Source organism: Pongo abelii, chromosome 9 (genome assembly GCF_028885655.2).
Source record: "Pongo abelii isolate AG06213 chromosome 9, NHGRI_mPonAbe1-v2.0_pri, whole genome shotgun sequence".
Classification (NCBI taxonomy): domain Eukaryota; kingdom Metazoa; phylum Chordata; class Mammalia; order Primates; family Hominidae; genus Pongo; species Pongo abelii.
Window position 1 is genome coordinate 425,462 of NC_071994.2, and position 25,168 is coordinate 450,629.

The window sequence follows — 25,168 nt, forward strand, 5'->3', positions numbered from 1 at the left end:
GGAGGCGGAGCCGGGAGGGCCGCGGCCTCGCGGGGTTGGGCTCGGCTGGAGACGGGACCCGAGTTCGGGGTTGCTCGAGGAGGGCGAGGGAGCCGGTGTCTGGGGGCCTGGGGCGGCATCTTTGAGCAGGGCCCCGGACTCTCCCGGGAACAGGCCGGCGAAAGAACCCGACTCAGCGGTGCCGGTGCACCAGAGGCCCTCCCTGCGCCGGCAGCGCGGCGCCGCCCACCGCGGAGGTCCCGGGGCTACGGGCTGGGGAAAGGCTGGGATCCACCGGGACCAAGGCGGGATGCTCGGAGCTGGGGGCCCCCGGGTGGCCGCGGGGTCCGGTTGCCCGGCTCCCCTTCCGCGCAGGTGGAGCGGCCGCGCACCCCACCTACCACCACGCACCCCAGCTCCCCTACTCCCACCGCAACCCACCCCGAGGACGGCTTGCAGCCCCGGTGGGGTTCCAGGCGGCGGGCGCACCCGTGTGCCCTGGGGCCAGGCGTGAGAACGCCCCCTCCACCACTCTCCTCTTACTCGGGCCTGCGTGGCAGGCGACCCTGCCCGCCCAAGCCCCCCAAACTTGAGGTTCCAACCCTGCAGAAGCTCAGCGTGGTCCAGTTAAACCGTACCCACAAGTTGCCACAGGGGAGCGAAGTGCCCAGAGCTCACCCCAAGCACATAGATGCACATCCTAGCTGTTTCAAACCCAAAAAGACATGTTTTTAACATTTTTTAAAATTGCAAAGGAATCAGAAATACATCCTCATTAAAAAACAAAAAGGGCCGGGCGCGGTGGCTCACGTCTATAATCCCAGCACTTTGGGAGGCCGAGGCGAGTGGATTACTTGAGGTCAGGAGTTCAAGACCAGCCTGGCCAACATGATGAAACCCCGTCTCTACTAAAAATACAAAAAATTAGCCGGCTGCAGTGGCGCGCGCCTGTAATCCCAGCTACTCGGGAGGCTGAGGCAGGAGAATTCGCTAGAACCCGGGAGGCGGATGTTGCGGTGAGCCGAGATCGCGCCACTGCACTGGGCAACAGAGCGCTACTTCGTCTCAAGAAAAAAAAAAAAAAAAAAAGGCGTTTTACAGTCAGGCAAACCCTGCCTCTGCCCAGTCCAGCGCCCGCCTCGCCCTCCTGCGCCGGTCGCTGCTGAGCCGGGGCTCCACCCACGTGCGGTCCCGGGGGTCCCGCCTGCCGTCCGTCCACCGCGCGGTCGCAGTCAGAGCTTGGCTTGGGGCGGACGCGCATGAACGCGGGTGAGAGGCGGCGACTGAACGGCGGGCGGCAGCGTGTCCCGCGGGCCGGGCACTCGGGCGCGCTCCGGCGTCCCGTCTGTTTTTCCTGGTCCTCGGGGGCGCTTCCCCTGGTGCTTCCTTTTGCCGCCGGCCTCACTTCCAAGCGAAGGTCAGGACGGCAGGCCTCGGCCCCAGGGGCGACCCTTCCACCTGGGAAAGGTGGGCGCGAGCCTCCAGCAGAGACCGCCTTTACCGGCCCCGCGTGGGAAGCGCCAGGATCGCGAGGAAACGCGACACGCGCACCGCGACGGCCCGGGCACGGAGCCGCAGGAAGCTGGCACCTGACGCGCCTGCGCCCACCCGAGTTGGTGGCGCGTCACCTCCCCCTGGGATCCCCCCCAGCAGGGGCGCCCACGCATGTGCCAGCCCACGTGGCCCCGCCCTGGCGACCGTTGCTAAGAGGCGTGGCTCAGCCGCACGGAACCCGAGCCTCCTGCGACTTATAAATATTTGCGTATTCAAATGAGACTCGGCTCCCGTTGCCATGGCGCCCTGGCTGCAACCCCGCGGCCGGAAGAACAGCCTGGAGTAGGAGACAGCGCCTGGCGGCGGAGGGTGCCCAGGGCCGAGCTGCCAGGGCACCTAGGCTGAGCCCTCAGGTGAGAACCGAGCACATCCTTGGGGTGGGAGCCGCAAGCCTCGCCTTATGCCCGGTGCCAGGAGGGAGCCTGCGCCGAGGCATGGGCGCGGGGACGAAGCTGCACAGCCAGCGGGGACCCAGTGATGGCCCCGCACGTCAGATCTTGTCCCCTGGGGACCCTTGCCTCTACCACACCCTGGCCCTGCACTGAAAGGGCTCCCTGTCAGGAGACAGGACGGGCCCCAAGCCCTGCCCCTGAGGGAGACTCAGAGGCAAGGACCCAGGGTGCTCGGGGTTCCAGGGTGGGGCTCAGGAGGGGAGCGGGCTCTGCCCTCTGAGCCCCCATGGTGAAGGGGCGAGGGCAGCAGGGGACCCAGAGGTGATGGCTACCCACCAGGGAATGGCACTAGCTGGGGTGTGGAGACAGGCCCCCCACTTTCCAATCTGGGGAGCATGGGGGCTCGCAGAGGGGACACAGGGTGGGAGCAGGGCTGTGAAGTGTGCGGATGGGTTCAGGCCTGGGTGAGAACACCAGGTGCAGTGTCTGAGGTGGGAGTCCAGTGGGGGCTTTGGACCCCACAGCCTCCAACCCCTGGTCCTTGCACCCCCAGGCCTTGGGGCTCAGACCAGTCTGATGCTCGGGGCTCTTGGGCACAGAGGAGACAAGGGTAGCTGACTCAGCCCTTAGTGTCACGCATAGGTGTCCAGGGGCTGCCTGTGACCCTGCCAGCTCGTGCCCTCCATGAGGCTGGAGGCTGGCAGGGCTGGGATGGAGGTGACCAGAGTCTTTGGGGGGATGCAGTGTTGGGATACTGCTGTGAGGCCTGGGGCCTTGCACTGGCTGGAGAAAGGCAGGCAGTGGGGGAGATTCGGGCTGGAAACTCCGTGAGATTCTGCTTTGGGCTTCACTTCTTTGATCCTTGATGCATGGTCACCTTCCAGACCAGGCCACCGAGGCACCCGGAGCCTGAGCCGCTGCCCCGCTCCAACACTCCCACCCACCACCTCTGTCAACAGCCTGGCCACTCGCCTGGCGCAGGGGCAGCTCTAGACGGGATGGAGAGGATGCATCTTCAATGCCTACACGTGGTCAACAGATAAAAGCCACTGCCAGAACGTTCTAAGTGACTACATGTGCGTCTGCCTGTTCACGGATTCCTTCGACAAATATTTGAGCATCCCCTCCTGCGACTGTGGACAGCAGAGGAGCACGCAGGCTACGTGCAGGCCACGTGCAGGCCACGTGCAGCCCACAGCTCTGGGGCGAGGCAGGCCCTCAACCGAACACGTAGTAAGACACACAGGGCTCCGAAGGGAATTCGTCTCATCAGGAAGATACCTCTGGGAAGGCTGGGTGGGGAGTGCAGTCAAGGGATCAGTCCAGGTCCAGACTGAAGACAGAGGAAGGTGGCCAGAGAGGAGGACACTGGACGCTCTGAGCACACTTCTCACTCCACCCCTGGAGCTCATGATTCCAGGGTCTGGGGCCGAGGCAGATGTCTGCATCTTTTTTTGTTTGTTTTTTGAGACAGAGTCTCTCTCTGTCGCCCAGGTTGGAGTGCAGTGGCACCATCTCGGCTCACTGCAAGCTCCGCCTCTCGGGTTCACGCCATTCCCCAGCCTCAGCCTCCCAAGTAGCTGGGACTACAGGTGCCCGCCACCACGCCCGGCTAACTATGTCTTTTGTATCTTTAGTAGAGACGGGGTTTCACCGTGTTAGCCAGGATGGTCTCGATCTCCTGACCTTGTGATCCGCCCACCTCGGCCTCCCAAAGTGCTGGGATTACAGGTGTGAGCCACCGCGCCCGGCCAGACGTCTGCATCTTTAAGGGGGCAACACCAGGTAAGCCTGGTGCAGGTGGTCGAGGGACACACTGGGCTTAGGAAGAATGGGGTGCAAGAGAGGGACATACTGGGCCAATACCCTCAGAGGCCTGGGGAGGGGCTCAGGAAGAACAGGGTGCAAAAGAGGACCCCCATGGTGAAGGAGGGAAGTGGGATTTGGATGAGCAGCAGGCATTGCGTTGGGGGACCCAGAGGTACCCCAGCATCGGTCACACACCTGACTCTCTTCCTCCTCGCCAGCTGGGCCCATGGATAGTCAGGTCCTGGGCTGACCTGCTCACCTCTAGGTGCTGTGACCTCAGCCTGGCCCATTCTAGGTTCCCGTGGGCACAGTAACCTGGCCAGGAAGCCACCCTGACTCTTGCAGGTACTGCCTGAGGGCACATGCCGCCTCCTTGCCTGGATGTTTGACCCACAGCAGGAGAAGGCGGCTGCCTGCAGGTGAAGGGACTCGGCTGGCACACAGGGGTGGGGTAGAGGAAGGCCTGGGACTTGATCCTGGACCCCAGGCTCAGAGACCATCAGGTGGAGAAGGACCCATAGCCCACAGCTTGAGGCAGCACCGGGAGCCCCACAGCCACAGGCAGCTGGCCCGGCACCCCAGGCTCACAGCCCTTGTGGGCCTCAGGTGGGGAGGCCTGGAGCCAGCACGCCCTGCGTGGACCCTGAGCATTGGCAGAAACACAGGGAGGGTGTCCTACGAAGAGAGAGGGGTCGAGCCAAGGCTAGGGGAGGGGAGCGTGAGGCCCTCCAGGCTGAAACTAAGCAGACAAGGGCCCCATGAGGCCCAGCCAAGCTAGGAGTCTTCTCTAGGCTCGGGGTGGGGGTGGGTGCCAAGGGCTTGCTGTGGTGGGGGGGAGGCGGGGGGTTGAGGGCTGGGCCAGGGTCTCAGCCGGGCTACAGAGGAGGAGGAGCAACAGCTTGGAGCTTTGCGCTGTGCCCCTGTCAGCAGGTTACATGTGAATGGATCCGGGCTGGGACAGATCCCGTGGGCCTCGGCCGAGCACCTCCAGCGTCCGGGTGCGGGAGCTCAGCTGGCAAGGCCTGCACAACCCCTGCCCACAGAGCAAGGGCCCTGGCAGCCAGAGGGACAGCCTTGGAGAGCAGCTGGTGGAAGAGTACCTGTCCCCTGCCCGGCTGGTGAGTGTGGGCGCTGGGGGCTGTGGCCACAGAGGCATGCGTGGGGTGACATCCCAGGGCTCCTTCCTGCTGATGGTCCAGCCTGCCCTCTGTCCCCCTCCTGCTGGTCTTGCCTGCTGATGGTTGGCCTCAGCCTAGCCCCTGCAGCTGGGTCTGCTCCGCCCACTCTGCCCTTGGGACCCCTACCAGGCCCCCAAACACCAGCAACACCAGGTGCTCGGTGACACAGACGTCCCCAGGCATTTGGGTCACAGACAGGACTGAGCCAGGCCAGAACCCACAAGTACGGGCTGAGCATCCATTATTCTCCAACCAAAGAGGGGGGTCCTTCACTCAAGCGGGAGACCAGATGGCTCAAAGCTCAGGGCAGGGCCAGGCACGGTCCGGGCTCTGGGTGCCGGGTGTGGTGTGTCTGCCCTGGGAGTCTCTCTGGAGACGGGCAGCCCCCAGGGCAGGTCCTTCTCTGGCAATGACCCCCCCAGCCAAGTGCAGCACAAGCTCTGCTCCTGTCACAGCCACTCCCATCCCACCACCCAAGCCAGGGCCAACACGGCCAAGGCAGGGAATCGTCAGTGCCTGCTCCAGCGGGAGCCCCAGAGTCCTGCAGCCAGAAGCAAGGATGGAACTAAAGTGGGGAGAGCCAGGACCAGTGCTGACGCCCGGTTGGTTTCTACAGCAGGCCCTGGCCCGGGTGGATGACCTTCGGCTGGTGAGGGCGCTGGAGATGTGTGTGGACACTCTTGAGGGCAGCCTGGGGAACTTTGGTGAGCCTCATCCCACCCTGCCATGGCCACGGCCAGGCCTCCCTGTAAACAACACACGTTTCCTGGTTATGACGACAAAGCTGTCCTCACTTCTCGGGCCTCATATCGGCTTCCTTAGGGTTGGCCTCTGACCTGAGGTCTGTGTCAGGTACAGGCAGAGGGCAATGCACTCAGCACCCCGCACACCACACCAGTACCCCCAGCACGCTCAGTACCCCACACACCCACACCAGTACCCCCAGCACGCTCAGTACCCCACACACCCACGCCAGTATCCCCAGCACGCTCAGTACCCCACACACCCACGCCAGTACCCCCAGCACGCTCAGTACCCCACACACCCACGCCAGTACCCCCAGCACGCTCAGTACCCCACACACCCACGCCAGTACCCCCAGCACGCTCAGTACCCCACACACCCACGCCAGTACCCCCAGCACGCTCAGTACCCCACACACCCACGCCAGTACCCCCAGCACGCTCAGTACCCCACACACCCACGCCAGTACCCCCAGCACGCTCAGTACCCCACACACCCACGCCAGTACCCCCAGCACGCTCAGTACCCCACACACCCACGCCAGTACCCCCAGCACGCTCAGTACCCCACACACCCACGCCAGTACCCCCAGCACGCTCAGTACCCCACACACCCATGCCAGTACCCCCAGCACGCTCAGTGCTCCACACACCCACGCCAGCATCACAGAGGAACAAAGGCCGAAATGTTGCCGAGTACCACTTGGTGTCTCCTGAAACTCATCTTGAAATAATCTCAGCCAGGCACAGGGGCCACGCCTGTAATCCCAGCACCGTGGGAGTCCAAGGCGGATGGATCACTTGAGCCCAGGAGTTTGAGATCAGCCTGGGCAATACAGCAAGACCCCTGTGTCTAAAAATAAAAAATTAGACAGGCATGATGGCACCTGTAGTCACAGCTACTCATAGGAGGCGGGGAGGTCAAGCTGCAGTGAGCTGAGATTGCACCGCTGCACTCCAGACTGGGTGACAGAGCAAGACCATGTCACAAAAAACAAAACAAAACAAAAAAAACACACTCCCTCCCCACCCCCCACCAGGTTCCTTCTCCTTCGCCGCGTTCACAGTGGTGCTCGCCCCTGCTCCCTCCCGCGCGTGCACAGCGCATCAGGCCACTGTTCTTTTTCCTGAACTAGTTGAGAGTTGGACATGCAACACCCCTTTATCTACTGACACTTCAGTGTGTATTTCCTGAGAGAGAGGACATTCCCTTAAATGCAGTACAATGGCCAAAGTCAGGAATTACGCCTTATATGACTCTTAGCCCTGCTGAAGACCATATTCAAATGTCACCAGCTGTCCCAACAGTGACTTTTTTTTTTTGGTGAGATGGAGTCTCGCTCTGTTGCCCAGGCTGGAGTGCAGTAGCGCGATCTCAGCTCACTGCAACCTCTGCCTCCCAGGTTGAATTTTCCTACCTCAGCCTCCCGAGTAGCTGGGATTACAGGTGCACACCACCATGCCCAGCTGATTTGTGTATTTTTAGTAGAGATGGGGTTTCACCATGTTGGCCAGGCTGGTCTCGAACTCCTGACCTCAAGTGATCCACCCACCTCAGCCTCCCAAAGTGCTGGGATTACAGGATTACAGGGATGAGCCACCGCGCCTGGCCTGTTTTTTGTTTTTTTGTTGTTGTTTGTTTGTTTTGTTTTTTTTAAGACAGAGTCTCGCTCTTGTTGCCCAGGCTGGAGTGCAGTGGCTCAATCTTGGCTCACTGCAACCTCCGCCTCTTGGATTCAAGCAATTCTCCTGCCTCAGCCTCCTGAGTAGCTGGGATTACAGGCGTGAGCCACCACGCCCAAGTAATTTTTGTATTTTTAGTAGAGATGGGGTGTCACCATGTTGGCCAGGCTGGTCTTGAACTCCTGACCTCAGGTGATCCACCGGCCTCGGCCTCCCAAAGTGCTGAGATTACAGGCATGAGCCACCGCGCCCGGCCCCACAGTGACCTTTAGAGCAGGGAAGCGTCTTCCCACCCAGGATCGCTGGTTGTCTGCATTTCTCCCACTGACTGAGGTGAAACAGGCCCATCTCGGTTGGTCTTGTTTTCTGTTTTGCAATGGCCTGTGAAGTCCCTGACCACTGAGTGTGGCTAACCCGTGGCCATCTGCACTCACTCGAGCCCTTCCCACAGGCATGGTCTTGGAGCGCCTGTGTCCACACACTCTGCGCCCGTTCTTTTATTTTTTTTGAGATGGAGTCTTGCTCTGTCGCCCAGGCTGGAATGCAGCAGCACGATCTCGGCTCACTGCAAGCTCCGCCTCCCGGGTTCACGCCATTCTCCTGCCTCAGCCTCCCGAGTAGCTGGGACTACAGGCGCCCACCACCGCGCCCGGCTAATTTTTTGTATTTTTAGTAGAGACGGGGTTTCACCGTGTTAGCCAGGATGGTCTCGATCTACTGACCTCGTGATCCGCCCATCTTGGCCTCCCAAAGTGTTGGGATTACAGGCGTGAACCACCGCACCCAGCCACTCTGCACCCCTTCTCACGATGCAGGGATTCTGTCTGCCTCACAGGGGCATATGCCCCATCCTAGAAAAGACTCCGAACGCAGAGCCTTTTTCTGGGGCCTTGGGCTGTGCAGAAACACAGGCTGGGGCGTGCAGTGATTTGGTCCTGAGATGCCAGGAGAGGGGTGTGGAGACAGCTTGGGGGTGGGGCCCAGACTTTGAGCCAAGGGAACACCACCCAGCCTCTCCAGCCTGGCCCCAGTTCTCCGAGCCAACTCTTGGAGCACAGTGGCCTCTTGCAGTCCAGGGACAATGGTGTGAGCTTCCCTGCTGTGTGGACACCCCTCCATGCTGTGCTGCATTCAGGCCGGCTACAGACGAGGGGGGCGGAGCCGTGAGGCTTTGGGGGCTCAGGGCCACTGAGCCAGACCCTCTACCAGGCCCCATAGAATCAGCAGACCCCTTTGGTGGCCAGAGGAGCCCGCAGCCCTGGAGCAGCTCCTGGGTGCCACGCAACCCCTCCTGTGGTGTGGAGGGAGGCTTGTGAGGCTGGCCCATGAGCAGTGAGGGGCCGGGGGTGCTGATGCCTCGGGGTGAAGGAGGGTGCAGAGGTGGGCAGAGGTGAGGGGCCAGGCCAACCTCCTCCTGCTGCGGCCCTACAGGGGTGCACCTGCCCAACCTGGACCAACTGAAGCTGAACGGCAGCCACCTGGGCTCCCTGAGGTGAGCGCCTGAGGGGGGTGGGCTGGCGCCCTGCCGTGAGGGGGTTCCATGGGACAGGCCCTGCAGGGATGGGGGAGAACTTGGTGGGAGTGGGGGGACTTGGGCTGGGACCAGGGACCTAGGGATCTAGAGAGCTCCATCCTGCTGGCTGCCTGACCCCACGTGACCCTGTGGAGGGTGGATGGGCAGGTGGGGGGAGCCTGGGACATTCAGGCAGGTGTGAGGGGGTCTCTGAGAGGGTCTTTGTTGAAAGGACGAGGTCCTGGGCCAGCCTGACTCCCGGGGGTCCTGCCTATGCCCTGTGGCCTCTGGCTCAGCCCGGATGTACCCCCCCTTGCCGTGTGACCCCTACACATGGAGCTCTTGTGTCTGCAATGGGTGGGAGCCCCCTGCTGCAGGTACCACCTCACTCAGAGCTGGGGCCAGGGTCAAAGCAGTCATGCCAGGTCGTGTGGCCAGCAGACTCCACAAAGGTGCCCCTGACCTGGGCCCAGAGCTCCCACCATGAGGTGTCCCTGGTGAACACCCCAAAGCCAACCAAGGATTGGGGGCCTTCTGGCCCCTGCACCGCTCATTGCAGCCCAGGACTTTGGCTGCATCATGAGGCTACGAGCTTGGGGTTTGGGCAAGAACAGCAACCACCAGCCAGAACCTGCGCATAGAACCCAGACCAGATGGCAGCCCCCGGGAGAAGCTCCAGCCAGAACCTGTGTACAGAACCCAGACCAGTCCCCAGGAGAAGCACAGGAAGCTCCGTGCCCCACAGCAACTCACAACATTCGGAGCTGAAGACGTCGGCAGCTCTCACGTCATCGGAAGGGAAAGAACAAGGCTGAAGGAACATCTGACTTTATTCTGAGGGTTTGGGCAAAGTGGGTTTTGTGAAAACGCTGCTGGTTTTATGTAGCCTGTTCCCAGCAGCATAAGGCAGGGGAATTCCAGGCAGAATTCTAGAACATTCTCCAGCTGTGTGAATTGGGCTCCAAGGGCCACATCTAGTTATTTCCAGATGAGGATAAGGGTATTCACTAAGCAACCTCTCTTTAAATGTTTTCTTGATTTTCCTTATTTGTACTTCTGTTTTATCAAACAAATATCAAAATGGGCCGGGCGCGGTGTCTCACGCCTATAATCCCAGAACTTTGGGAGGCCGAGGTGGGCAGATCACCTGAGGTCAGGAGTTCAAGACCAGCCTGGCCAACATGGAGAAATCCCATATCTACTAAAAATACAAAAGTAGCCGTGCATGGTGGCGCATGCCTGTAATCCCAGCTGCTCGGGAGGCTGAGGCAGGAGAATCACTACAGTGAGCCGGGAGGCAGATGCTGCAGGGAGCCGAGATCGCACCACTGCACTCTAGCCGGGGCAACAGGGCGAAACTCTGCCTCAAAAAAATAAAGTAGGCTGGGCACAGTGGCTCACGCCTGTAATCCCAGTACTTTGGGAGGCCAAGGTGGGCGGATCACGAGGTCAGGAGATCGAGACCATCCTGGCCAACACGGTGAAACCCCATCTCTACTAAAGATACAAAAAATTAGCCGGGCGTGGTGGTGGGCGCCTGTAGTCCCAGCTACTCGGGAGGCTAAGGCAGGAGAATGGCATGAACCCAGGAGGCAAAGCTTGCAGTGAGCTGAGATCGCCCCACTGCTCTCCAGCCTGGGCGACAGAGCAAGACTCCATCTCAAAAAAAAAAAAAAAAAAAAAAATTACATGAAGATCTGGAAATGGAAGAAAGTTGGAAAACACTTTGGGGTCAAAGACACAGTGGGCAGCCCACAGAACTGGAACAGAGAGGGGCCTGGACATGAAGTCGGGCCTGCAGCAGGCACCCAGATGACACCACAAACGAGAAACTAGGATGGGTTTGGAAAATGGACTTCTTAGAAACATGTCTCCCAGCCAGGTGCGGTGGCTCACGCCTGTAATCCCAACACTTTGGGAGGCCAAGGTAGGTGGATCACTTGAGGTCAGGAGTTCAAGATCTGCCTGGCTAACGTGGTAAAAACCTGTCTCTACTAAAAATACGAAAAAAAACCAAAAATTGCCAGGCATGGTGGTGTGCGCTTGTAATCCCAGCTACACAGGAGGCAGAGGCAGGAGAATCGCTTGAACCCAGGAGGCGGAGGTTGCAGTGAGCCAAGATTGCGCCACTGCACTCCAGCCCAGGCAACAAGAGCAAAACTCCATCTCAAAAAAAAAAAAAAAAAATTAGCTGGGCTTGGGCTTGGCGGTGCACGCCTGTAATGCCAGCTACACGGGAGGCTGAGGCATGAGAATCACTTGGACCTGGGAGGCGGAGGTTGCAGTGAGCTGAGATCGCGCCACTGCACCCCAGCCTGGGCGACAGAGCGAGACTCCGTCTCAAAAAACCGTAACAAAACAAAAACAAAGAACAAAAAAAGTGCCCCTAATACAAGAGTAAATGATATTCTAATGGAGATGGCTGTACTTTTTTTTTTTTTAGCTTAACAAATAAGCCTCTATTGTTTTGTTTTTTTGTTTTGAGACAGAGTCTCGCTCTGTCGCCCAGGCTGGAGTGCAGTAGCGGCGTGATCTCGGCTCACTGCAAGCTCCGCCTCCTGGGTTCATGCCATTCCCCTGCCTCAGCCTCTCGAGTAGCTGGGACTACAGGCACCCACCACCACGCCCAGCTAATTTTTTGTATTTTTAGTAGAGACGGGGTTTCACCATGTTAGCCAGGATGGTCTCGATTTCCTGACCTCGTGATCCACCCGCCTCGGCCTCCCAAAGTGCTGGGATTACAGGTGTGAGCCACCGTGCCCGGCCAGAAGCTTCTATTGTTAAGACCAACAAATTAGCTCTAAGGACAACAAAAAAATATAAAAAGCACATAAAGTTAAATACACAAAATATAAAAGAGCAGTGGAAGGTATTATAAAATTAAATATGATGCACTACTTGTAACAAAACAAAATAATTCCAAAGGAAAAATGACTAGATCATAAATTGTATAAAAAATATATTCAGGCCAGGTGCAGTGGCTCACACCTGTAATCCCAGCACTTTGGGAAGCCAAGGCAGGTGGAACATGACGTCAGCAGTTCAAGACCAGCCTGGCCAAGATGGTGAAACCCCGTATCTACTAAAAATACAAAAATTAGCCAGGTGTGGTGGCAGGCACCTGTAATCACAGCTACTTGGGAAGCCGAGGCAGGAAAATCGCTTGAACCTGGGAGGCAGAGGTTGCAGTGAGCCGAGATCGTGCCACTGCACTCCAGCCTGGGTGACAGAGACTCCATCTCAAAAAAAATAAAAAATTTAAAAAAATTCAAAGGAACTTGTCAGAAATAAAAGACTGAAAGGAAAAACAAACTGAATTATTGGCACTGAAACATATCCTAATAAAGTTACTGGCATGAAGATAAAGGTAAAAATTTGGAGCAGCCAAGAAAAGAGACTGACTTGTCTTTTTTTCTTTGAGACAGGGTCTCACTCTGTCGCCCAGGCTGGAGTGCAGTGGTGCAACTATGGCTTACAATAGCCTCCACCTCTTGAGCTCAAGCGCTCCTCCCACCTCAGCCTCCTGAAGTGCCGGGATTACAGGCATGAAGCACTGTGCCCAGCCTCAAGTTTTTGTTGTTTTTGTTTTGTTTTGTTTTGTTTTTTTTGGAGACGGAGTCTCGCTCTGTCATCCAGGCTGGAGTGCAGTGGCGCAATCTCAGCTCACTGCAACCTCCACCTCCCGGGTTCAAGCAATTCTCCTGCCTCAGCCTCCCAAAGTGCTGGGACTACAGGCGCCCGCCACCATGCCCAGCTAACTTTTTTGTATTTTTAGTAGAGACGGGGTTTCACCGTGTTAACCAGGATGGTCTAGATCTGCTGACCTCGTGATCTGCCTGCCTCAGCCTCCCAAAGTGCTGGGATTACGGGCGCCCACCACCATGCCCGGCTAATTTTTTTGTATTTTTGGTAGAGATGGGGTTTCACCATGTTAACCAGGACGGTCTAGATCTCCTGACCTCGTGATCTGCCTGCCTCAGCCTCCCAAAGCGCTGGGATTACAGGCGTGAGCCACCGCGCCCGGCCCCAAGTGGTTTTTTAAAGACAGAAATAACGAAGTGCTCCTGAGATGTCGCCACAGTGAACACTGGAATGAAGGGCTTCGCAGCCTCCTGGGAAGAGGCGTGAACTGAGAATCTGACACCCAGCCTAATGGCTGCATAAGCTCACAGCCGGCAAACATCTGTGAGTGAGTCAGAGATCAAGGGGTTTCCATTAGCTGCTCTTGAAGAAATCACTAGACACAAATCCCAGCCAATTCAGAGCGGAGTGGAAAAGCCATCGAAGGCAGTAGGTTGAGGATAGACACTGACTCCACAGCGCCAAAGGACGGACCACCGGGAATGCACCTGGGGGTCCACAGAAGGAAGCTGAAAACACAGTGGGCGGAATGGAGCCCAGGTGAGACGCAGCCTACAGGTGCTGTGAACTGGAGAGAAAGATTTCCGAAGAAATCACCCGGCCCTGGAGGAATCTGGCTCCTCAGGGAAAGCCCGTGAGCTCAGTTGGTCCTTTCACAAGGAGAGGTGCAGAGACGGCGTGGTGGCACTGAAGGGACGGCCTCCCAGCCGAGAGGGGCAGGTGCAGGGTCCCTGGGGACAGTGCATGGTGAAGTCAGTGTGGCTACAGTGGGGACAGGGTGGGCCCGGCAGGAAGCAACGTGTCCCCACACACGTCAAGCCGCCCTGACCCACTGCCACCTGCAGCAGCTGGTCCCTACCAAACCTGCCAGCTCAGCACGGGGTCAGCCCCCAGCGAAGCCCCCCCACATCGGTGTCCAGGGGCTCAGGCTCCCAGGCAGCGCTCCAGACCCTTACTCTAAATTCGAGCGCCCCAAACGCTATTGAGGGAACAATTAGAAAGAGAAAGGTGACGCCTGCAGCCTGCCAGGGAAGAGGCTGAGCCACCCGCTATGAGGGCAGCTCCTCGGGCACAGCTGAGCCACCCGTCACGAGGGCAGCTCCCCAGGCCAGGCCCTCCAGGGCTTGGAGAAGGTGGGGGGACACTGTACCCACACCAGAGCCAGAAGGCCAAGGCAGAAAGCCCCTTCCTCAGTCTAGAGGCCACCATAGGCGGTCACACCTGCCCCTACCCCTGGAGGCAGCCAAAGGCAGGTGGTGGCTGAGCACAGGGCTGGGCACATGTCGACCACCAAACCCTGCCTTCTGCAGGGACCTGGGCACGTCTCTGGGCCACCTGCGGGTGCTGTGGCTGGCTCGCTGTGGCCTCGCTGACCTGGATGGCATCGCCTCTTTGCCAGCACTTAAGGTGAGTCTGGGCACCCTGGGCTGGGGAGGGCTGGGCTGGGCTGGGCCGGGCCCTGGCTCAGAGCCCCGCACTGCCCAGGAACTCTACGCCTCCTACAACAACATCTCGGACCTGAGCCCGCTGTGCCTGCTGGAGCAATTGGAGGTGCTGGACCTGGAGGGCAACAGCGTGGAGGACCTGGGGCAGGTGCGCTACTTGCAGCTGTGCCCACGCCTGGCCATGCTTACTCTGGAGGGCAACCTGGTGTGCCTACAGCCGGCCCCCGGCCCCACCAACAAGGTGCGTGTCCCGGGCACCCGGCCAGCATGTGCATGGCCAGGAGAGGCTCCCTGTGGCTCCAGCCCCAGGGCCCCTCCTCTGGCCAGGTACTTCTGTGCTCACCCACACCCTATGGCCTGCTCACCATGAGTTCACCTCCTCTGTCACTGGAAGTCTGACGGCTCCCAGGACATCCTCCTGGGCCAGCCCTGCCAGATCCCACAGGGTCACCTGCACACACGCCATGTCCCTTAACCCACATATGCACCTGTGAGTTCCACACATAAGCCACGTGGAAACACAAAGAATCACGTGTACACGGATGTGCACACACACACCTGTGTACGCCCTCTCCAGAGCCACCTCCAGCCCCACAGGCCCCACAGACCACCCTATGCAGTATCTCAGGGCTCTGCGTGCCCTGATCAGAGCTGGCACATCTGTGCGTGCAGGCCCTAGGGTAGCTCACAGACCCTGCACAGGGCACGTCTGCCCTGAGCTCACAGTGCTAGCCTCATTTGCTGCTGCTTGGTGCTGCTACATGCTGAGGTCAGCGTCTACCAGTGCCCAGTGGCTACTGCTCTGTGGGCCAGAGCCCTGAGCTGAGGGCAGCTCCATGGGCCAGAGGGCATCCCTGGACCCCGCCTTGGGTCTGGAGAGTGGGGTCCTACATCCTGAGCAGGTGAGAGCCCAATCCCTCAGTCCCTGGGGTCTGAGAGTGACTCAAGCCCACCCCAGCAGGGTAGGCAGCATCCCCACCTCTGGGCCCCTGCCCTGCCCCATGGTGGGTCTGGGAAAGGGAGCCAGGGAAAGAGCTGGCCGGAAGGAACCACTGGACCCAGACCTCCCCTCCCTCCCCCTCCCCCTGCAGGTGCCCAGGGGCTATAACTACAGGGCAGAGGTGAGGAAGCTCATCCCCCAGCTGCAGGTCCTGGACGAAGTGCCGGCCGCACACACAGGCCCACCGGCCCCCCCGCGGCTGAGCCAGGACTGGCTTGCAGTGAAGGAGGCCATCAAGAAGGGTAACGGCCTCCCCCTGCTGGGTACGGCAGCTGCGCCCGGAGGACCCGCTGCTGAGCCCCAGCTCCCCCCAGGAAGAGGCCCCCACCCCAGGCCTCTCAGAAACGGATGGCCACATCTCATGCCCTTCCCCAGCCTTGACCCCGGTCCCCAGAGCTGTGCACACCTGGCCCCAGGCCAGGACACTGTCTCTGAGCAGCCCACAGAGGGAGAGGAAGGTCTGAAGATGAGGGCCTCTCTAGAAGGCTGCAGTGTCAGAGGCCAGCCTCAGGTCATGCAGCATGGGGATCGGGGCCCCTGGTCTGTGGACAGAGTCTGGGGGGCGCTCTTGGGCTGGGCCTTGGTGACCTCTGCTTCTGAACCTCGGGCAGACTGTCCCCGTGGAGCCCCCATCCGGCGACTTGACCCCGAGCTGTCCCTGCCTGAGATGCAGCCCCGGGCCTCCAGGCCCTGGCCCTTCTCCCTGCTGGTCCATGGGGGCCCCCTGCCCGAAGGCCTGCTTTCTGAGGACCTGGCCCCAGAAGATAACACCAGCAGCCTCACCCATGGTAACTGACTTGCCCCAAAGCTGACCCTGCAACCCCCCGGCCCCGAACCAGGCCCAGCCATGCTGTCACTTGCAGGTGCTGGCCAAGTCCTCTGTGGGAACCCCACCAAGGGCCTGCGGGAGCGTAGGCACCAGTGCCAGGTACAGCCCGCAGGGACCAGCCCGCCACGAGAACCAGTGTCCAGGGTTGCAGCCCTGACATGCCCTGCCCTGCCGCCATTCCAGGGCCAGAATCCCCAAAGCAGTCCCTTTTCCTCCCCAGGCCAGGGAGCCCCCGGAGCAGCTGCCCCGACACGGGCCAGGAGATCCGGCCGCCAGCACCTCCACCCCAGAGCCTGACCCTGCAGACAGCTCTGACTTTCTGGCCTTGGCTGGGCTTAGGGCCTGGAGGGAATGTGGCGTGCGGTGGGTGTCCCTCCAGCTCTTCCACTGTGTGTGTCCTGTCCCGTGGGGAGATCAGGGCTGGGGCTACCTTGGCTGAGTCATCCCTGGTCCCAAGGCTCGTGGACCATCCCTGTGTGTCCTGTCCCGTGGGGGGATCAGGGCTGGGGCTACCTTGGCTGAGTCATCACTGGTCCCAAGGCTCGTGGACCGTCCCTGAGCCTCACACGCACTTGGGATCAACCCCAAGAAGGGACAGGGCTGGAGCTCCTCCTCTCCCCACCCTAGCCCCCTCCCCTATAGGCACCCGGAGTCCCAACAGGAAGGGGCTGTAGCCCCCTGGGGCCCACGGAGGGTCCCTGAAGAGCAAGTGCACCAGGCAGAGCCCAAGACTCCCCCCAGCCCCCCAAGCCTGGCCTCAGGTACTGAGCCTGCCCGCCTGCCCCCCAGTGCCTGGGAGTGACCAACACCCCACCTCTGTAGGGGGGGCCCTTACCCCAGATGGATGTGTCAGCCTGGCCCTGCTTCCTCAGCTGGGCTCTGAGAGGGACTGTGACAGGGAGGCCCCCTTCTGGGGGTGGGGGGCTCACGACCGAGGGAGGTCCAACCCAAGTCCTCCCTCTCCCAAGCCATGGTCCAAGCCCTGTGACCTTGTGGGCCACCCGGGCTGGACGAAAGGGAGGCGTTCCACAAAAGGGGGTATGAACAGAGTGCAGAGGGGTCTGGACAGAAAGAAGGAGCCACCCCAGGGCACCAGCAGACAGAACATGGCCACTGGGCAGCTTTCAGGGGCACCGGCATGAGGCTGGGGGCTGGGGGGGAAAGGCAGCCAGCAGCCCCACTGGGAGACCAAGGCAGGAGGGTGCTGCTGCTTCACCCTGAAGATGGCACGTGCACTCGGGGACATAGAATTAAGCCATGCAGTGCCCTTTCCGAAGGACACCGGCTTCAGTGTGATCACAGCTGCAAGGCAGAGAGGACCCTCCCTCAGCGGGCAGGCCGGGCAGGGGGCACTGTAAGCAGGGGTGACCGCATGGTGGACAGCTGACTCTCCTCTATGCAGGAGCCTGGTCAAGGGGGCTGGGATGGGCAGGGAACAGGGCAGGCCAAGCCTCTGCCCTTCCATATGGCGGTGGGTGTCTGTGGAGGGAGCAGACAGAGGGGTCAACAGCTGGTTACCTAGTGGCCGTGACCTGCAGGGGTGGAGGGAGGGCAGGCAGGGCAGCCAGGAGGAGGGGAGCTGCAGTGGCCTCGAGGCAGAGTCAGGACAAAGGCATGCCAGGACTCCAGACACCTGTGGAGGCAGGCACTGGGGGACCCGAGGCTTGGGAACCGGCCGGGGCGGTCAATCGGTAAACAGGCTCTCAGGGTCAGAACACAGATGACCAAGGGTCAGAGCCAGGCCTTGTGGTCTCCTTGTCAGGGAGAGGACACAGGTGACCCACGGTCAGAGCCAGGCCTTGTGGTCTCCTTCTCAGGGACAGGACACAGATGACCCAGGGCCAGAACCAGGCTTCGTGGCCTCCTTGCCCGCCCCAGAGGTGGGCCCGCCCATGCGAGTCAGGGGTCACAGGGCTGGGAACACAGAAAGTGGGGTGCAGGGGTGCTGCTGCCTGTGGACCCCCAGCCTGGACCACTGCCTCGGGGCTGCAGGGCCATGGGTGGGCTGTGGCCTCCCCACCAGGTGACTCCCTTCTCTGACAGCCTTTCTGACCTCCCGTCACTCTGCTTGTTTTCTAGAGCCCTCCGGGACCTCGAGCCAGCACCTGGTCCCTTCACCTCCCAAGCACCCAAGGCCACCAGATTCTGGCAGCAGCTCCCCGCGGTGGTCGACAGCCCTGCAGTCCAGAGGGCGTCGGCTCCGAGCCCTGGGCAGCTGGGGGCCTGGCCTGGGTGATGGGGTGGCTGCAGTGCCTGTCCTGAGAGCCCTGGAGGTGGCCTCAGGCCTGAGCCCACTAGCCCAGGGACGTCCTGGCCCAAAGCCAGCACCAGATGCAGCAGCCAGACCTCCCAGGGCAGCTGAACTCTCTCACCCCAGCCCCGTCCCCACTTAATGTGGTCCCCACTGCCAAGCTTGCCTGTGCTGGGGCCACGACTTGCCCACATATGTGGTCACAGAGCACAGAACACCTGGGCAGGTGTGTTGGGGGGTGGAAGGAGTGCCTGGCCCTGGGGAGGACCCTCTTGGTGGAGGGGAGTGGCGGACTGGGACCAGCCAGGGAGGCAGCAGAGGCTGGAACCCAGTTTAGGCCCCCAACTGGGTTTGGCCTGGGGAGGGAGGGTCCTGCTACCCAGCCCTTCCTTAGGGCCAGGCTTTCCCGCGGGCACGGGGGTGGGGGGTGGTCACCGGAGCAGGCCTGTCAGAGGCCTCTCCTGCTAGAGCTGGGCATGGCCAAGGGGCAGGGACTAGAGCTGCGAGTCCACCACTCCCTTGCCGGCCCCAGGGTAAGAGCCACCTCCTAGGCCGCAGTGGCCGAAGGTCCCAGCTGCTCGCCCGAGGCCGCCGGGGGTGTGGTCCAGGCCTCCCGTCTCCGGGGGATCTGTAGGGTTCCCGCGCCGCGATAGGGCGACCCGTTCCCTCCTCTTGGCGCAGGACGCCCCGGAACCCAAGGGCAACATTTTCAACTCTCAGGTGTACAGAAATGCGGTTTACTCTGTAGGCCACGTTGGTTCAATAAATGATGCAGCGGACACGGCCCGCCCAGCCCCAGCGCCCGCCCGCGCCCTCCCTCGCGGTCCCACCTCTAGGGGCCCCGCTCCTCCGCCCCTAGGCGCCGCGGCAGGTGTCCGCGGTGACCGGCAGGCAGCTGAGGAAGCGGAAGCCGAATCTGCTCTCCGCCGTGCTCTGCACCGACAGGGCCACCAGGGGGCAGCTACGGTCCACGCTCTTCCGGCACACCTGGGGGGGGGGCCGGGGCTGAGAGGCGCGCGGGGCGGGGCGGGGACGGGAGGGGAGAGGGGAGGGGAGGGGAGCGGAGGGGAGGGGAGCGGAGGGGAGGGGACGAGGAGAGGAGAGAAGAGGGGAGGGAGAGGAGGGGAGCTGACGGGAGGAGGAAAAGCGGGGAGGAGACGGGAGGGAACGGGAGGGAAGAAGAGGAGAGGGGAAGAGAGTAGAGGAGCGGGGACGGGAGAAAAGGAGGGGGAGGGGAGAGGGGGAGGGGGAAGCGAGGGGGAGAGGGGGGAGGGGGAAGCGAGGGGGAGGGGGAGGGGGACGGAGAGGAAGAGGAGGGGGCGCGTCCACAAGCGCGCACTCACCCGAACTCGGTGCTCTTTCCGGAGCCGACAGTCCTCCAGGCCCAGCCCGGCCTCTGCGGGAGGCGACGGCAGGGTGGGGTCACCCGGGATGGCGGGCAGGTGCTGCGGCGCGGGGATCTCCGGGGTCTCGGGCCGCGCGGGCCCCTCCCGCTCGTGGAAGAGCTTCCCCGAGCTCATTGGGGGCAGCAGGCCCCGCGTCCTGGTGGGGCGAGGGTCGTGAGGGCGGCGGCCGGCCCGGGAAAGGCGGCCCTAGAGGGCTCCGCGCCTGCGGCGGGGCAGGGGCCGCGGGGCGTACTGGAGGACTAGGGGGCAGCCGGGGCGGGGCCTGGGGAAGTTGGGGGCCGTCCTAGCGCGGGGATGCGAGGGACCGTTTCTGCTGGGGCGGGGCCTGGGGAGGGAGGCCAGATCCCGGGGACCTGCGGTCCCCACCCTGGTCTCCGGCGACTGACCCGGGGCTCCCGCACCCGGCCTTTGCGCAGGGGTCGAGGTGGGCGCGGCGGCTTGCGGGTGTCGGCGCCGGGCCCGGCCTCAGGGAGCGGGAAGCGGTCGATGGACAAGTCGGTGCCGTCGGCGAAGACCCTCGGGGCCGGAGTCTCGCGGCGTGGGATCCGGTGCTCACTGAGGACCTGCGGGGCGCGTCGGTCACCCCCCACACCCCAGCCCCGGCCGCCCCACCGGGGGCCCGCACCGACCTCGCCCTTGGGGCTCAGGAGCAGCGTCGCGCAGCCGCGGATGGAGAGGAGGGGAACGGGCTCCCGGCCCGAGGACGCGCACAGCGGCTTCTTGGCGCTGCGGGTCGCCTCGCCCCAGACCTGGAAGGGCGCGGAGCGGCGGGTGAGGGGCGGCCGGGCCGGGCCGTCGGGGCCGGGCTCCCGGGCCGGGGCGCACCGTGACGTGGTGCCGCGGGGCCAGCAGCGTGCCCGGCGGGAAGCGGTACAGGCGCTCCGGGAAGCCGCGCACCAGCTGCTTCAGCACCATGCCGCTCAGGTCGGCCGTGCTCTCCTGCGACGGGTTGAAGATGCGGACGAACTTCTCCTGGCGGCTCACAGCCACGATCTTCAGGCCTGTCGGGCTGGGACGAGAGGAGACGCCGTAAGGAGATGCGGCGGGTCCACCCGCACGGCTGCGCGCCCCGCCCGGAAACCAGCTCCAGCCCGGCGCTGGAGGCCTGGGTCGCTCGCCCCTTACCTCTGCAGGAGTTCCGGGCTCCAGTGGTCGGGGTCTGTGCAGGGCTGGGGCGACAGGACCGGATCGCCGTGCCCGGGTGAGTGGGTTTTCTGGAGATCTAGAGAGAGCAGCGCTTTTGGGGAGGGGACCCTCCAATGGGGTGCCCACAGGATGTTCCCTGTGAGGCCAGAACAGGCCTGCAGCGCCTGGCGGGGCGGGGAGCAGGGCCAGCGTCAGATGGGGCAGGAAAGGTGGCTGGACCTTGGGGGCTGGAGGACCACCTCCAGGGCTCTGAGTGAGATCACAGCTCTGAGGGGGTGGAGGGTGGGTAAAAGATAACCAGGGGAGACCGGCCCCACTGCACCTTCTGAGTCCCTGCTGTGGCTCCCGGCCTGCACCAGCGCCTGCTCGGAGGAAGCGCGGTGGTCCCGGGGCGTGTGCCCTATCGCCTGCACGAGGGAAGGCAGGCCTGGCCGGCAGATGCTGGAGTCGGAGTCAGCGCCCCCTGAGCTGCTGGTGTTCAGACAGGGCAGGGAGCCCCACTCCACGGTCTTGTGATGCCGCTCGGAGTGCTTTCTGGAGGACTCTGAGCTCCCTGTGTCCAGCTGTGGCCAGGGCTGGGGCTGCCTGTGGACCACGCTCTGCTTGATGGCCACTCCAGCTCCAGACCCCAGCCCTGCCCCCGTCCAGCCTCACAAGGCAGTGCAGCAGGGAGCCCCTCTTGCATCCCAGTACCCAGGCCCAGCTCATGGCAAGACAGTGATGGCCGCCTCAACCCCAACGCATTCTACAGATCAGAGAATGCGCATTGGAAGGTTTAAGGGACTTATCCAGGGACACTAAGTGGTCCTTGAGTGTCCTGGGTCTTCACCTGCCAAGGTGAGCCCTCCCTTCTGGCCCCTGGGGAGTCCCTGCTCTGTGCAGTTACTTTTGCTTTGAGCTGGGCTCCATGCTGGTGAAGAGGTTGGGGTAGCGGTGGGCAATGCTGTTCCAGTCCACGTCCTCCAGCCGAAAGCCCTGGCCAGGAAGCAAGAGGCACATGGTCCTCCCCTCCCGCAAGGCTCAAGATCCTAGACCACACACGTGGGAGGCCTAGCTCACCTCCCCAGTGGGGGCCTGAATGTTTTCAGAGAGGTCACTTGGGTCCATCAGAGTCTCTGCCGTCACTACCTGCAAGAGGGGACCAGAGGCCAGTGGGCAGGGGCTGGGTGCTCCCCCACAGCACCTCTCCTCTTTGACCTCACCTGTGCTTTGAGGCCTCCTGATTCCTCCCTGCTGGAGCCCAGAGTTCCAGAGGCAGCCTGAGCAGGGCAGGCTTCCAGGCAGGCCAGGGCGCCCCAGCAGAGGCACCCGACGAGAGGGGGAGGGCTGGGGAGGGCAGCCTGGGGCAGGAGGGCTTGGGGAACAGGCTCACCTCCACACTGCCAGTCTGGGATCGTAGCATGCGGCCCACCCACGAGGAGCGGGCCAGCTGCAGGAGGCAGGACTTCTGCAAGTTCTGTAGCTCGGCCTCCACCTCCTGGAGCGTGCGGGTGGTCTGCAGCAGCCGCTCCTCCAAGTGCTCCTTCTCCTGCTCCGAGAGGGCCCGTGGGTGGTGGTGGGGGGGTCTTCTGCAGTAGGCCCCCAGAACAGCCCCAGCCTGGCTCCCCAACACCAGGACCCTGCCCACTCCCTGTACCCCTGCCTCACCCACTGGGCTTGCTCCTTCTGTTCCTTCAACTCCAGGGTCAGCTTCTGGACCTGGTTCTGCAGGAATTTCTCCTGGCTGTGGGAGCTCCTGGAGGAGGGGTGACCTCAGCAGCCCCCACCCCACTCAGGCAGGGGTTCCTAATGTCAGGTCAGTGGTGAAGGAGGGGAGAAGGAGGGGCTCCACTGCCACCCTGGCCCCAAGGGCACACAGTACAGCCCCGCTGGGGCCGGCCAGCCTCTGGCTGGTCTAGGCAAGGGTCTAGCACCCATCCACATGCGCAGGGTTAGGGTTGAAGCTATAGCGTGTTAACTTAGGATCAGGGTAGAGGCTCAGCGTGGGCAAGGATGAGGGTAAGGATCTGACTCAGCAGTTGGGGTTGGGGTCAGACAGAAACCAGGAGTCCGGGCGAGGACAGGGCGGGGTTGGGTTGGGCTGGGGACTGCTGCAGACCTCTTGGGCGGAAGCCCCGCCACCTCCTCCAGGATGTGGCAGCGCCAGGCGTCCTGGCCATTCTGGACGGCCCACCGCAAGGCCTGGATCTCCAGTTCTCGCTGCCTCCACAGCAGCCGCAGTGTGCGAGGGTCCAGGGACTCAAGAGCCAACCTGCAGCAGCAGCAGACCCTGCTGCTTACTCAGGCCGGGCCCCTGGCCACCTGGCCCAGGAGGCTCACCAGTCCTCCCTCCCCTCCTTACTGTGGGTCGGCAGAACAGACCACCGGTGCAGGGTGGGGCGTGGTGTCTGGCAGGCACGTGGGAGTCTCGGGGGCTGCACCTGCTGGAGGTCCCAGGTGACCACTGACCGACTCTTGCTCTGTAGGGGACAGGAGAGCCTCTTCCTCGGCTTCTTCAAACCCCTGGCCAGACTTGGGGGCCATTCTCAATGTTCTTCAGGAGCTGGGAGGGGTGGGGGGCCCGTCTGCCATGTGCGCCTCGTGTGGCCACACAGGTTGGAGCAGCACAGGCGGCACCACTACTCACAGAGCATTGCTCTCTGAAGGGACCCACATGTGGGTGTCCACACCTGTGTGTTTCTGACCAGGCTGCGGCAGCAGGTCACCACCTGACATGTCCCTGGCGTGTCCCCCTGCTACGCAGGTGCTGGCCCTTTGCCTGTGATGTGTTGTTCCTGTCTCTCTTGTCCCCCCAGCTCAGGGCCCTACCCCCAGCACTCACCTGAACCCAGACCTCCAAGCAGGCCTGGGAGGGAAGGGCTCTATACCGTTGCCATGGATACCTGCACCCAGAAGTGGTGGGGCTGTTTGTTACCAGGAGTCTCCAGGGAGACCCCAGACTAGGCCCCTGGGTGAGTTCTGGGCCAGCCCAGCCTGGAGGAGGTGTGAGAGGCTGAGCCACTGCTCAGCTTAGCGGGGGGACCACTTAGTGGCCAACACCCTGAGGGAGGCCCCAGCATCCCCTACCTAGCCTGGCAGCAGCAGCGGGATAAATATGGGGGCACTGCTGCCTGTGAGCCAGCCCAGCATAGCCATGGGTGTGTGGGGGAAGCCGACAGGTAACAGTGACAAGCTGGGGACTGTGCTGAACGCCAACTGGCAATAGTACACTCTTGCCCACAGCCTGTTTTTAAATTAATAATTAATTCTTTAGAGACAGGGTCTTGCTCCCCTGTCCAGGCTGGAATGCTTTGGTGTGATCACAGCTCACAGTAACCTCAAATTCCTGGGCTCAAGTGATCCTCCCAATTCCGCCTCCTGAACTGCTGAGACTACAGGCACCTGCCTCCACTGCCAGGCCCAGCCCACAGCTCCTTTGACCTCAGTGACAGGCACTCACCTACCTGACCCCCAAACTGAAGCCTCACCTTTCCCAGCCATCTCCACACCCTCTGGGCTACCCCATTACCATGACAAGTATTCCCTCTGCTCCAGGAGAAAAGCGAGGTCACAGACCTGACCCACAAAACCCAATCATTCCAACTTTCACCCTCCATCTCTGCAACTTTCGGCTATGTGAGGGCTCCCTAGGGGAGCACAGGAGACAGGTGGGCAGGAGGCCCTTCCACGCCCACAACTCTTTCTGAGCTGGGCAGAACAGGCAATCAATGGCCCACACAGCTGACCGCGAGGCTGCGGGGCCCTGGGTGGGACAGTAGGGTAGGGGGTGGAGGAGGGGCTTCCAGCCAGCTTCACTGTGTGCAAGGCCTGGCACTGTGTCCAAAAGGGGCAGAAAGGTGTCGGAGAAGAGCCTCAGTCAGAGTCTGGGCCTTCTCCTGAGCGGGCAACTCCCGCACCAGAGCTCCACCTCCCTCGCCGGGACTGGTGATCCTGCGACCCCGCGACCCCTGCGCGTCCAGGCTACTGCCGCTGCGGTAGGCCCCAAAGGCTGGCCCAGGAAGCGAGGGGAAGGGCTGGCCCCGCTGCCCCTGGACGCAGGCGGGGGTTGCGGGATCTCAAGCCAGAGACCCTCCCTGGGCGGGAACCCGCCACACTAGAAGGCTGCTGAGGAAGTCGGCCCAGGAGCGGGGCCAGACACCTGCCCCGACGCCTGCCCGCGGGCCGCAGCCACCGCGTTTCCGCGTTGTTTGCGGTAGGGGGGAGGTGGGGGCGGGGACTGCGGCTTGGCCCCTCCCTCCGACCCGCCCACACCTGTAGTCTCTGGGGGGCGGGGCGAGGCGACGAGCCAATGGGTCGGGGAGGGGCGTGACAGAGGCAGCCAATGGGCGCGGGTGAGGGGGCGGAACACCCGCGCTGAACAGCCAATAGGGGTGCTGGGG

The 25,168-nt window shown here is 62.2% G+C and overlaps 3 protein-coding genes across 25 annotated transcripts in view; 2 read left to right on the forward strand and 1 right to left on the reverse strand.

Annotated features, from left to right (window-relative positions):
* On the forward strand, window positions 1-19,035 carry LRRC56 (leucine rich repeat containing 56). 13 transcript variants are annotated; one of them, XM_054524052.2, is made up of 14 exons: window positions 7-1,886; window positions 2,810-3,158; window positions 3,563-3,710; window positions 4,665-4,852; window positions 5,529-5,616; window positions 8,770-8,830; window positions 14,023-14,119; window positions 14,198-14,398; window positions 15,249-15,420; window positions 15,769-15,945; window positions 16,021-16,085; window positions 16,207-16,349; window positions 16,614-16,747; window positions 18,066-19,035. In XM_054524052.2, exons 4-14 carry the CDS (start codon window positions 4,676-4,678, stop codon window positions 18,377-18,379), a joined length of 1,629 nt encoding a protein of 542 aa, XP_054380027.1. In that variant the 5' UTR covers window positions 7-1,886; window positions 2,810-3,158; window positions 3,563-3,710; window positions 4,665-4,675; the 3' UTR covers window positions 18,380-19,035. The 13 variants fall into 13 exon arrangements, with proteins under 13 accessions (XP_054380035.1, XP_054380037.1, XP_054380034.1 ...); XM_054524051.2 differs by having other exon boundaries at window positions 8-1,886; window positions 4,662-4,852; XM_054524053.2 differs by having other exon boundaries at window positions 8-1,886; window positions 4,662-4,852; window positions 15,249-15,399.
* LMNTD2 (lamin tail domain containing 2) overlaps window positions 18,954-25,168 on the reverse strand; it is a 7,066-nt gene continuing 851 nt past the window's right edge. The window contains exons 1-15 of one of the 6 annotated variants that reach the window (XM_054524046.2): window positions 24,686-24,902; window positions 23,611-23,671; window positions 23,131-23,331; window positions 22,888-23,058; window positions 22,437-22,524; window positions 22,162-22,317; window positions 21,849-21,917; window positions 21,676-21,764; window positions 21,112-21,374; window positions 20,769-20,865; window positions 20,469-20,652; window positions 20,273-20,392; window positions 20,010-20,206; window positions 19,581-19,779; window positions 18,960-19,224 (exon numbers count right to left, since the gene is read on the reverse strand). In XM_054524046.2, coding sequence (XP_054380021.1) covers window positions 19,093-19,224; window positions 19,581-19,779; window positions 20,010-20,206; window positions 20,273-20,392; window positions 20,469-20,652; window positions 20,769-20,865; window positions 21,112-21,374; window positions 21,676-21,764; window positions 21,849-21,917; window positions 22,162-22,317; window positions 22,437-22,524; window positions 22,888-23,058; window positions 23,131-23,312 — 1,947 coding nt within the window. In that variant the 5' untranslated portion in view covers window positions 23,313-23,331; window positions 23,611-23,671; window positions 24,686-24,902 and the 3' untranslated portion in view covers window positions 18,960-19,092. Of the gene's footprint in view, window positions 19,225-19,580; window positions 19,780-20,009; window positions 20,207-20,272; window positions 20,393-20,468; window positions 20,653-20,768; window positions 20,866-21,111; window positions 21,375-21,675; window positions 21,765-21,848; window positions 21,918-22,161; window positions 22,318-22,436; window positions 22,525-22,887; window positions 23,059-23,130; window positions 23,332-23,610; window positions 24,903-25,168 lie in introns of those variants that run through there. The other 5 variants (XM_054524048.2, XM_063728319.1, XM_063728318.1 and 2 more) reach the window with 5 other exon arrangements.
* RASSF7 (Ras association domain family member 7) overlaps window positions 20,452-25,168 on the forward strand; it is a 7,647-nt gene continuing 2,930 nt past the window's right edge. Inside the window, exons 1-2 of one of the 6 annotated variants that reach the window (XM_054524042.1) lie at window positions 20,767-20,844; window positions 22,473-22,584. In XM_054524042.1, coding sequence (XP_054380017.1) covers window positions 22,578-22,584 — 7 coding nt within the window. In that variant the 5' untranslated portion in view covers window positions 20,767-20,844; window positions 22,473-22,577. The other 5 variants (XM_054524036.1, XM_054524035.1, XM_054524037.1 and 2 more) reach the window with 5 other exon arrangements.